At 44.3% G+C, this 12,357-nt stretch overlaps 1 protein-coding gene across 10 annotated transcripts in view; it reads right to left on the bottom strand.

The window, feature by feature from the left end:
* Positions 1-12,357, bottom strand: part of KMT5C (lysine methyltransferase 5C) — a 20,095-nt gene extending 7,738 nt beyond the window's left edge. Inside the window, exons 1-8 of one of the 10 annotated variants that reach the window (XM_053363090.1) lie at positions 11,968-12,095; positions 7,226-7,483; positions 5,615-5,761; positions 5,296-5,461; positions 4,135-4,244; positions 3,018-3,181; positions 927-946; positions 154-290 (exon numbers count right to left, since the gene is read on the bottom strand). In XM_053363090.1, the coding sequence (XP_053219065.1) occupies positions 154-290; positions 927-946; positions 3,018-3,181; positions 4,135-4,244; positions 5,296-5,461; positions 5,615-5,724 (707 nt within the window). In that variant the 5' untranslated portion in view covers positions 5,725-5,761; positions 7,226-7,483; positions 11,968-12,095. Of the gene's footprint in view, positions 1-153; positions 291-926; positions 947-3,017; positions 3,182-4,134; positions 4,245-5,295; positions 5,462-5,614; positions 5,762-7,225; positions 7,484-11,555; positions 11,936-11,967; positions 12,096-12,163 lie in introns of those variants that run through there. The other 9 variants (XM_053363089.1, XM_053363088.1, XM_053363093.1 and 6 more) reach the window with 9 other exon arrangements.

Raw genomic sequence — 12,357 nt, 5'->3', positions numbered from 1 at the left:
GGAGCGCTCCTATCCCTTGAGGATGGAGCTTCTCTGTACCTGAGCAGTTGGACAGTCTGCAACTCACAGGCACGGTAATAGTATCAAACCACTAGAAATACCACCCATTCCCCAGCTGAGATTCCTTAAGACTTCACTGCCCACAGCCTTCACCTTTCACAAGTGTAGCATTCGCACAACTCATTGTCCTCTCCAAAGAAGCCGTCTCCATAGAAGCATGTGATCTCATCATCTGGCTCAATGTCCCGCAGCACCTTGACGCAGGCAGTGTTCCCATCCATTGGGACAAACTGCAGTACAGAGACAAACAATGTACAAGGGGAAGGAACAGCAGGAAACAGGAAAAAAACCCCAGAAATGTAGAGGTTCAGGATGCTCTCCGGGGGTGTGTGGAGGGAGACAACAAGCAGACTCCTCCTCTTTCCTCCCTCTCAAAAATCCCAAGTGACCCAGCTCTTATTTTCACAAGACTCTATTTGCAGACACAGAAATTCCTGACACTGGGCTTCTAGGCACTTCTCAGAAACAGCACGCTAGTATGAAAAGAGGCAAAGAAATTAAGACCTGAACTATGGGGAATGAGGGTCATGCTTCTAGCCTTTATGATGGTGAAGCAATGGCTGAAACTCAGCATCCTGAGAAGTAGTAGAAGAGAAACTGGGTGGGAGAAGCAGTAGGAGAGAAACTGCCAGGACTCAGCAGGGGGAACTTTTGTAAGTCATACAGCTTCCTTCCTCTCCCAAATATTTACAAGGTATTACTTGCTTCCTTTTTCAACCTCTTCCAACATATCCTACACCCAAAGCACACACCACAGTAATAAATAAGTTCTAGGAATGAGTTTGTGTGGCTTGTCCCAAATGCAAAGCCTCAGCATTTTAAACAAGGAGTGCCACCTCTACTAGCCATAAGCCAAAATGACTTACCTTACAATTGGGCCTGCAGTCTGAGAGGTTCCACAGTGAGGGGCAAATTATATGGGGGATAGGCAGTAGTGGAGTGAGATTTTCAAAAAAAAGCAGAGACAAGTTATAAAGATAGTCCACTTGTTCAGACACTATTTACATTTCAGCAACAGGCTAGAAGACAAAAGGTATGCTGCTGCTTTTCAACAATGCATCCTGCTTTCTCTCAAAGCAATTACAAGTTGGGGTAAATTATCATTTCACTAATAACCTAACTTCCTTCCAGTCGCCTTCCGTCAAGAAATAACACGGCAGCATTAAGTTCCCAGCCAGACACCAATCCATGTACCAGTCACACTGAAAGCTGCTTCGCTTCAGGAGGGTGACTGCATCGTGTGCCCTCAAATCACGCCCTGGCAGGTGTGGGGTCTAAACATAGTACCCCAATAAGCGCTCTCACTTTTTTCTGAAGGCAAGTTTCTAAGCTTTCTAACCTTCTAAGGTTGTGAAGACTAGCTTGATGCTCCTGCTGAAATCCCAAAGCCTCTGGGGAATGGGGAGCTGAACAAAACAATGTGCTTCAGAGAGGGAGGAGACTTTCAAGTACACTGCGTAGGATTTTTCTTGCCTTCTACAGTGAGCTAAATCCCGTTTCAGTGATCACATGATCTTAGTTACCTGAAGTCCAGAAAAGGATAGGCTTTTCAGCCATTAACAACGCTTGGGGGAGGGGAAAGAAGTTTCCATTCAAGGTCACATAAATGGGGTGTTAAAATAAGCAATCTAAAAAACTAATTCTTACTGGCTTTTTAATGAAGGGACCCAACATAGCTCAGTGAAAGTTCCAGGTTCAGTCCCTGGTACCTCCAGTTGGAAGGACCAGGTAGTAGATGGTGGGAAGAACTCTGGAGAGCTGTTGTCAGAGTAGACAATGCTGGGACCAATGATCAAATAGTCTGACTGCTATAAGTCAGTTTCCTATGGAATGTACCAACTGATTGCACCCTAGACTTCACTGGAATGACCAATTCCTTCACTTTTCAATTAATTCCAACAAAAATCCTACCAACTTGAAAGCTAATTAAAAATACATATAACATCTTAAGCAAACCTGTTCCTACACCCCACTTATCTTGGTACTCATTCCCCATCCTCCTTACATTCTTCCTGTACTCGCCAAAATAGACAGAATCCTTAGGACGTGTATACTAAAAATCAAATTATGCACCAGATTTAGAAAAAGGAACCTTTTACAAGCAGCTTGGAAGGAGTACTGGAAACTCCTCTCTATTATGAATTGGTTTCTGATGGGTCCCACAAGCTGCTAAGATTGGTTATTGGTTTTTTTGTTTGCTTTTACAAACTTTATTGAAAAATTTAAAAACAATTATGAAACAAAAAGTGTTGTCTTCCAAGACAAACACATGGAAGTTTGATAAACTCAACTGAAAGAATTGAATATCTGTTCTTTCTGATTTAGGCAGTTAAACAGACACCTTTGAATTCAATATTTTAATTTGCATTATAATTAGATACTCTATGGACATACATTGGTTTAATTGTTTTCTTCAGTAAAAGTATTTTTAAAAAAGAATTTGTTGCAATTTCATTCCATACTGAAAGGGACTTTCTGGTGTTAATCTGGGCCCTGCTATACCTGCACATAAATCACATCCAGCAGTTATGGTATGTTTCATGCACACTGGAAAGCAACTATGATGGATCTAAATGGATGACACTATGCCATGTCTGTAGAAGCTACTTGGACCTTTGCACATTTATTTACTGCTTTCAATAACACTCATGGAGACCTTGGTATTATAATTAGAATAGCAGAAAAGCAGCCATGTTGCCTAAACAAAATGTAGAGAACTGCTAATACAGCAGGGGTCCTGGTTCCTCATTCCCCTACCCACATCAGATAGATTATGGTAATTCATACTCTACATTGTATGCCCACATGAACAGTAAAATTAATAGAAAAACTTAATGCAGAGATTGAGTCAAAGGGCTGTACGGCACTAGAACTCTGGGAGGTGCAGAAGTTATGAGAAGATCTATGGAACAACGATTCAGAGGCAGAGCCAGGACCAGCTGCACATTTCCACATACCATGATTAATGAAGGCTGCAGGCCCCAGCCATAGCTGGGCACACTGTTTGCGTGTGGAATACATGATGCTGAAGTCATTTTCACCAGTCCGCAGGAGACTCTCGTCTGGCTCCGTTAGCTCTGTAATATAACCCTCCAGGAGCTCCAGTTTGTCATTCTTTTTCCTTATAGGCAGGGAGAAAGACACAAGCATCACAGATCAGCTGTCATGCTCCCCATAAGTGTACAGTAGGTGAGGATGGTGGGTAAATTTAAGTTCACTTTACTGAATATTAGTTCCCTGCATTATAGAGTGGGAATACAGTGGTACCTCTGATTACGTACTTAATTGGCTCCGGAGGTCCGTTCTTAACCTGAAACTGTTCTTAACCTGAAGCACCACTTTAGCTAATGGGGCCTCCCGCTGCGCCATTTCCACACTATTTCTGTTCTCAACCTGAACCAAAGTTCTTAACCCGAGGTACTATTTCTGGGTTCTTAACATGAGGTACTAATTCTGAGTCTGTAACCTGAAGCGTATGTAACCCAAGATACCACTGTAGGGCCTTTTTGAGAACTTGTTCCCAGGGAATCAACAGCTCATTGAGCCTCCAGCACACCAACAACCTCTGTCCAAGAGGGAGATAGTCATACATGTTACAAACAGTGCAAAACACTGGAAAGTTTCTACACCCCTGCTTGCATTCTACCTGCATTTTTGTTTATTGCTCTATTTAGTTTACTAAGAGTTTAGGATTTCATTGGATGGAGTGGGGTGCCCCTGGGCTCCTTGCGCTGCACATCTGCTTAAGTCACTTTGACACTTTGTCAGCTGGGGCAACTACTAGCCCAAAAGATCATCCGGGTGATTTTTTGGTGCCAGCTGGAAAGCTTTTTATTTTCCCAGGATCTAAAAAAAGTTTTAATTTAAACTTTTAGAATTGCGTTAAAATACTATTGATATTGCTTGAAGGTTTGAGATGATTTTAATTTTCTGTTGCATTGTTTGTTCTTGCTTTTATGATTTATAAATTGCATTTCAATGTTTTCATCATTACTGTAAGCCATATAAGGTGACATAATACTAGCAAGTGGAAGGGTGTTACATGGAAGGGGTGTCAAACCACCACCACCCTACCATGGTTTTGTAGCGACCACACGGGCACCATTTATTTCCAGGGAATACCGGGTACAACGCTTGATGGCAAAACCACTCTCAGGAAGGAAGATGCGAAGGTAACGAAATATCTGTAGAAAAGAGATAAACAATTGGCTCCTAGTTAGTAATTCTGGCTTTCTGCTTACCCCCTCATCAGAAGTCTAGCCAATTCTTCTCCTAAGAACCAAGGAGCTATCACAGTCTTCCGACTCTTCAGCCGGAGCAAAAAAATTGATTGATTCCTGGCCATCAGTTCATTAGATCTCTTGCCTTGCACGGAGAAGTTTTGTTAAAAACATAGATACTTAATTTGTTGTCTAAGATTGTTGTTGAAGAAGAAGAAGAGTTTGGATTTGATATCCCGCCTTTCACTCCCCTTCAGGAGTCTCAAAGCGGCTAACAATCTCCTTTCCCTTCCTCCCCCACAACAAACACTCTGTGAGGTGAGTGGGGCTGAGAGACTTCAAAGAAGTGTGACTGGCCCAAGGTCACCCAGCAGCTGCATGTGGAGGAGCGGAGACGCGAACCCGGTTCCCCAGATTATGTGACTACCGCTCTTAACCACTACACCACATTGGCTGCCCATGAAATAAAGGCAGTGGGGAGGATTGTGGCCAACACACTCTCAGCAAAGATAGCATACCACTTCCTGTCTTGGGAAAGAACTGTGTCGCAGGAGCTACCCTGTCACCAACCATGTTCTAGGATCTGATGGGGAGTGGGGATTAGAGAAAGTGCTTCAGAGAAGAACAGACAGCCAAAACTGCCCTTTTTTTTTAAAATCCACATTTAAAAGCGAAACTGCAACATAAAACTACTGAAGGGGTACATCAAGAATTTCAGTGTTATCACTTGTGGAATGAACAGAGACAATGGATTTTTAGCATGTTGTCTGGATTAACTGACCTGGCAGTGTCAGCAGGTATGTGTCATGAAGAACTATTTTGAGGTTTATCATTGCTAATTAATGACCTGTCTGTACTCCATATCCCTGTTGGTGTAAAGGTTCATGTGAAGTACGACCCAAGGGCTCTTTCACATATCTGAAGCAAAGACAATCCCTCCCATGCTCACTTTCAAATTTTGACATCTTTCTCACCCTCCCTCTCCCGAAATAGCAAAGAGGTAAAAGAGTTGTACATGAGTCTTGAAGGCAGCCTCCTGCTGACGGCTCCGCTTCGCGAAGTACTGGCAGGCCCATCCACCTTGCATCAAGGCCTGATATGCCATGTCTAGGTCCTTGCGCTTCCGGAAAGCTTCTACTGCTTCCCGCAAATGGTGCTTTCTTCTGATGGCTGGGAGTGGGCTGAAGGGATGAGAGAGAGGAATTGGGTTTGCTTTGAAACACACTGCTTTCCTTATCCCCTCAATCCCAAGCCTCACCACTCCCCCTCAATTTCAATTTTGCCCTGTGTTGCAAGTGGAATCTTCTTGGGTCTTTGAGACCTTAGGCCCTCACCTTACGTTCATCTTATGGGTCTTAAAGCCGAGGTAGGAGTCGAGAATTAGTGTTGTAGCTAGATCATCAATTTCACATAGCTCCTTGGCAGTCACACGAGTAGAACCCATCTTCCTTCCAGAACCATGCTGTACTCAGCCGTGCTACCTGCAAGAGAGGGGGACAGAGTCAAAGATGCGCACACACAGACAGAAAAGTTGGAGTCAGTGCGTAATCCCCACTCCTAGTTACCAAAATTCAGATTAAAGAAGGTAATGAATTATGTAGAAACATGTTTTGACCCTAAACCGCATCTGTATTCTCTGAAATCTTTGGTTTCCCTATGCATGTGCATGCAGATCTGCCCACAGGTTTATTTAAATGCATATTATTCTTTTTCCAATATGCTCATGACATTACTATAACATTCTCAGTAACCACTTTTTTTGCTATGTACTGTAAACTGTAATCATTATAACTGAACTACAAGCTCAGCAAGACTTTATTTACATTTGTAATAAACCACAAAATTAGATTGTGTTGGGCTAATCTTTATTCAACAAAGTGATTAACGAAACCATGTTTTTAATGGACTTACTGCAATCATAGTATTTTTTTTTACAGAAAAGTCTGCATGTGACACTTATTAAAGCCACCCTATTTAAGTGGGAACTCATATAAGAGACTTGATTAAATCCACCATGCCAGGAATTCTGTCTCCAATCTATTCGATCCAACCTCATATCTCTGTTACCTCCTCACCCCAAAAATCAGCTTTAAAACCTCCTACTCAAATATTTTTACTTTCCAAAGGTTATATTTCTACACAGCCCCTCTTGTAAACACTGAATACTGAACTTTTTCCAATTAAAAAAGCCGACAAAACCATACTACAATAAAAACTATCACCCAAAAAAACTCTGAAATCACTAAACCTCACTTACTCTCAAGATACACAAAATGGTTGCATACTATAGTCAACTCTAGAACATCAGTTGTCCAGAACTTTCTGTGGGAATATGCTCCTCATAGCAAGGGTCACTACATGTATTTAGCCAACATCAATCCAACCTCACAAGAGGGAATATCCAACGGATCTCCCTGGAAAGAGGCATTGTTCACCAGGGGCCTACAGATATTAGCTTGGTTTACTAGCCTGCCTCATTCCTACCCCAAATCCTCTGGCACATGCAGAGGGCTTAAAGAAGGGAAAGAATTTCCCTCATTTGTGCTTGGGCACAGAGAAATTAGGAAGCTGTGACAGAGTACAGCTGTTTCTTGCTTTCTTGAAATCAGAGCACATTGGATTACTTACAGAAAGGGATGCAAGCTGTTGGGTATCATTCTCTCCAGAGGGCCAGGGACACTGATAAAGGAACACTTGTTCCCAAAGAACAAGAGACCAAAAGAGAAGTGGTTGAACAATGATTGCTAGCTAGGAACCGATGTCAACTTTTTTCAGCCAACAATGCTGCACAGAACATGTTGTTATGTGCCAATATAAAATGCTACTTTTCCATTTAGGATTTTTCCACCAAGGGAACATGCATTGATGCCTTTGTGGGACACTTAACTTCTTTATGTATAAGAAATTTTTCAAGCAAAAATAACATGTGAGTTTAAGTCACTCACTAGCTTCCTGGTTGTACATGAGGACCTCCAGAGTACAGCTCAGAAAGGAACCTGAGGTCATCTCATTGACTGCCCGCTACATGTCGTGCCAGACAGCAGTCATGACCTACATTTAGAAATAGACTATAATCACTTCATTGCTTTGTTCAGGGATACAACTCTCTGCCTTTGAAGAAGCAACTCCCAGGCAGGTCAATGCTGAGCAAAGGTCGGCCAGAGCTACAGTAGAATAGCTACCAAGTCCCATTTGTAGATTTTCTGGAGAGAGAAAATGAGTTAGGTTAATTTGCATCAGAGAATTTCCTGATGCCTTCAAGAATGATCTAATTCAGAATGTTTATTTGCATTTAATAAACAAACTAAAAACTTTAAAATTGGACTTTAATTGTATGGTATTTGCAACTGACATCCATTCATTGTTACTAATGTATACTAATGGGAATTTTTCTGCAATAATAATAATAACAACAAAAAAACACTGGAAATTTTTCAGCCCCTCATCACTGATCTCTAAAAAAAGAAAACTTGGACTACCAGATTTATTCTCTCTCTCTCTCTCTCTCTCTCACACACACACACACTTAAGTAAGTACACAAAGATTGACACTTCATTCTTGACTCAGGTACTGTACTGTCTCCCAGTGCTTCAGAAAGGTATCCAAAGCAAGAGACGACTATCTGGAAAGCAGGCTTGGAGCTCCATCAACCATGGAATCTAGCTCATAACAGAGGTGAAGGATTGCTCTCAAAGTGCCAAGCAAGCAACTAACAGAGGGTTTCTGAGGTATCCAAGCTTCATCCACCAATCATCTTCTTCTTTGGTGATCACTTGTAGCCGAGTAAGATTGTCTTCCATAACACGGTTTTAACAATGAGTCCATAAGTGACTGTGGAGGCCAATTCTGGATCCACACGTCCTTCCACAGTGGGGACATTGGTTTCCGGGCAGGAGTCGATCATGGTGTGGATTTGCAAGCGTACCTTCCTCTTAGCACGTTTCTCCCTTGCATCCTAAGTTCGAGTGTCTTCAAAGCCCATGACACTTTGGGTAAAGGCTGTTCTCCAACTGGAGTGCTCGCAGGAAAGTCTTTCCCAATTGTTGGTGTTTGTACTACATTTTTTAAAATTTGCCTTGAGTCAGTTTTTAAACATCTTTTGTTGACCACCAGCATTACACTTTCCATTTTTAAGTTTTGAATACAGTAGTTGCTTTGGAAGATGATAATCAGGCATCCGCACAACATGATCAGTCCAACGAAGTTGATGTTGAAGAATCATTGCTTCAACACTGGTGATCTTTGCTTCTTCCAGTACACTGGTGTTAGTTCGCCTGTCTTCGCAAGTGATGTGTAAAATTTTTCGGAGACACCATTGATGGAATCTTTCAAGGAGTTGGAGATGACATTTATAAGTGGTCCATGTTTCACAAGCATACAGTAAGGTTGGTAGTACAATAGCTTTGTAAACAAGCATTTTGGTTTCCCTGCGTATTGTCCCGGTCCTCAAACACTCTGCACTTCAATTGAGAGAAAGCCGCACTCGCAGAGCTCAGGCGATGCTGGATTTTGGCATCAATGTCAGCCCTTGTGGAAAGATAAATGCCTAGGTAGGAGAAGTGATTGACATTTTCCAATGTTACACCACTGAGTTGGATTTGTGGCACTGCAGAGGGGTTATTTTGTACTTGTTGGTGCAGCACTTTGGTTTTTTGGATGTTGAGCGATAGGCCAAGCTTTTCATAAGCTTCTGTGAAGATATTTAGGATGGTTTGGAGGTCATCCTCTGAGCATGCACACACTACATTGTCATCACCATACTGAAGCTCTATGACGAAGTTACAGTAACCTTACTCTTTGATTTCAGCTTGCTCAGATTAAAGAGCTTTCCATCTGTTTGATATATGATTTCTACTCCGGTGGGGAGTTTCCCTTCGACTAAGTGTAAGATCATGGCAACGAAAATAATGAACAGAGTTGGGGCGATAACACAACCCTGTTTAACACCTGATCCCACTGTGAGTGGTTCACTTTGAGAGCCATTGTTATCTGTGATTGTTGCTGTCATATTATCATGGAGGAGCTGAATGATGTTCACAAATTTATCTGGGCAGCCAATTTTCAGAAGGACAGTCCACAGGGCATTACGATTTAGTGCCAAAAGCCTTTAGTCAGGTCAATAAACCCCATATACAGGGCTTGGTTTTGCTCTCTGCATTTTTCTTGAAGCTGTCAAGCGGTTAAAATCATGTCCATTGTCCCCATAGAAGGCCGAAAACCATTTTGGGACTCAGGAAGGGTCACCTTGGATATTGTTAAGAGATGGTTTGCTAAGATCCTTGGAAGAATTTTTCCAGCTGCAGCTAATAGAGAGGTGCCTCAATAGTTTCCGCAATCAGTTCTGTCACCTTTTTTAAAGAGATTGATGATTTTGGCATCCCTAAATTCTGCTGGGATCTCTCTCCCAGATTTTTTGATGGGCTTATGAAGTTGTTGTGCAAGTTCAATTCTACCCATTTTGAAGACTTTGGCATCCCATCAGGTCACCCACAATTTATTTAACTAAAACTATAACATTATAGCATATGTATCCATGTTTGTTAACTGATGTGGTGAAACATTTTTTTTAAAAACAACAACCTTAGACTGAGTTTTAGCACACATAAAAAACTTAGAACAAATTCTTATTTCCTGATGAATGGCCTTTGGACTATAAGGTAACTTAAATAGAAAACTATTTTTAGAAAGTATTTTCCTTCAAAAGCATTTTATTTTAAAAATCCAATTTAAATTTTTAAAAAGCCGGTAAAAAAAAGATTTACAGTGGTGCCCCGCAAGACAAAAAACCCGCTAGTCGAAAGGGTTTTCCGTTTTGGAGGCGCTTCGCAAAACGAATTTCCCTATGGGCTTCCTTCGCAAGACGAAAGCCCATAGGGAAATCTCCGGGACAGCGGGGAAGCGCAGCGCGTCTTCCCCACTGTCCTCGGACATCCTCCGAAGGCTGGCGGTGGGGCGGAGAGACCTCCTCCCACCGCCAGCCTTCGGAAGGCTGCTCCGAAGGCTGGCGGCGGGAGGAGGTCTCTCCGCCCCACCGCCAGCCTTCGGGTGGCTGCTCCAGCAATTTCCAGCGTCTGCTTCTGCGCAGACATAATTTCCAGTGTCTACTTCTGCACAGGCGCAATTTTCGGCGTCTGAGCACGCACAGACGCGGTTCCCGGCACAGCAGAAGCGAGTCACCGCGCCGTGCTGGTTTAGCGCAGCACGCAGGGACTCGACGAGAAGATGGCTCGTGGGAGGCTCGTGGGCCGGTTAAATGACCCCTGTGGGCCGCTTGTGGCCCATGGGCGTTAGGTTAGCTTTCCAGACTGTGTTATGACACGTTAAGTGTGTCAGCTGCAGTGTGTAGGTATGTTGTGTGAATGCTCCCCATGCTCTTCCAGGGGCTGGAAAGGGGTTAGTTTAACCTCCGGTTTGCTAGTAAAACTGAATTGCTGTGTCACAAAATGATGCATGTCTAAAGTGTGTGTCACCAACATGAGAAGTGCAGAAAGCTCTGTAATACAGCATTTGTTTATATTTCTAGTCCTCCTTTCAGATTGTAGTTGGCAGGAGAGGAAAAAAGGTGAGTGTCCTAGATATGTGTGAGAAGGCAGGAAAGTAATTAGGGCTGGAAATGGGGAGAGAAAAGATGTCACAATACAGGGCGAAAGGCAGGGAAATGTGGGGAAGAGGGGTTTCTTCTCAGTGTTTCAGGGAGACTGAAGAAATAAAAAGGAAATAGGGAGCCGAGGATGTCCTCCAGTGTTTCGGTATTCTTATTTTTTCCTGAGTGTGTGTGTGGCATTTTAAGATGAAAGAGGAGAAGGCACGTGGGGGGGGGCATTTTCGTCTCTTTCAGGGAAAAGACTTTTTTTTAAAAAAAGGAAGATTGGAACTTAGGACAAGACAAGCGTTGGGGCGAGTCCTTTTCGTGCGAGTCTTTGTTTGGGTGGGCAGTTAAGATTTAGGATTAAAAAGTGAGGTGAGAGGCGAGGCGAGTGCCCGCCCTGACTGCGAGGGAAAAGCCCTCGCTTTTACCTCAGCTTTCCCTCTCCTCACAACCACCTTATCCCCACGCAAAAGGACCCCCCCACCCCACATATTGGGAGGGAGTGGGGCTGGGGAGACTCTTCTCCCTCCTCTCACCTCACAGAACCGCCCCCCCCCCGGGACGCGCGCGCATCCCTCCCCTTCCAACCGAAGCCCGCGCGCGCGCCAGGCCTCCCCCCAACGGACATTCCTCCCCCCCCCCCGCCGCCGCCGCTCTGATCCCTTTCATTCTTTCTTCCGCTCACCTACCTGCTCGCGCGCTCCTGTTTCTCACTCTCTTCGGCTATCGCTGCTGCGACCGCATCACGCCGCGCGCCCTCCCCTTTCCCCGCGCCATTTGCCCCTTTGAAAGCCTGTCACTCCCCGGCCCGGTTCCCGCGACGCGCCGTTGGGCGGCCGGGGCCGTCAATCAAAGCCAGCTCCCGCCTCCCTCCCGTTGTGCGTCCATTGTGCCCCTCGAGCGAAGCCTTGCCTGCCCCGCTTTCCCACCCGCATGCTCAGGGCTTGATTGGCTCAGAGGGAAATGCCTCTCAAAATCCCTCCCGGCCTGCTATTGGATCGACTAGGCCGGGAAGACTCCCGCCTTTCACGTGAGGGGGCTCGCCCCTCAGCCGATTGGGCGAAGCTGGTATCTGTTAAATGTTGCTCCCGCCTTACAGAGTCGAATGAGGACGCGGCCCGGTTCCCCAGTCCCCTATTGGGAGAATTTGGTGTCTGTCAAATTTTCGTATGTTCCTCCTTCAGTCGCGCCCTTTTGGAAGAACCGTTGCCCAACTCAATGGCCGCTGGAATTCCAGAAACATCATGAATGTCAAATAACTATTGCCGCCCACACCAAGAAGCCCCACCTCACCTGGCTTGTCATTGGCCAAATAAGACGCTTATCAATGCTTCACGCACATTTCCGGCATCCATTGGGCTATTCACTGCTCTTCGCCGCAATTCTCCGCTTCCTCAGTTTCTATTGGATCTTCGTCACACCAGTGGCAACGTTGCCAGTCGCTGTTTTATTTCATTTTAATAGCTGCTGGGGAGCGGGGGCACCAC

Source organism: Podarcis raffonei, chromosome 13, assembly GCF_027172205.1.
Source record: "Podarcis raffonei isolate rPodRaf1 chromosome 13, rPodRaf1.pri, whole genome shotgun sequence".
Taxonomy (NCBI): Eukaryota; Metazoa; Chordata; class Lepidosauria; order Squamata; family Lacertidae; genus Podarcis; species Podarcis raffonei.
Note: the sequence above shows the minus strand (reverse complement) of the source record. Positions and strands in the feature narration are given on the sequence as shown.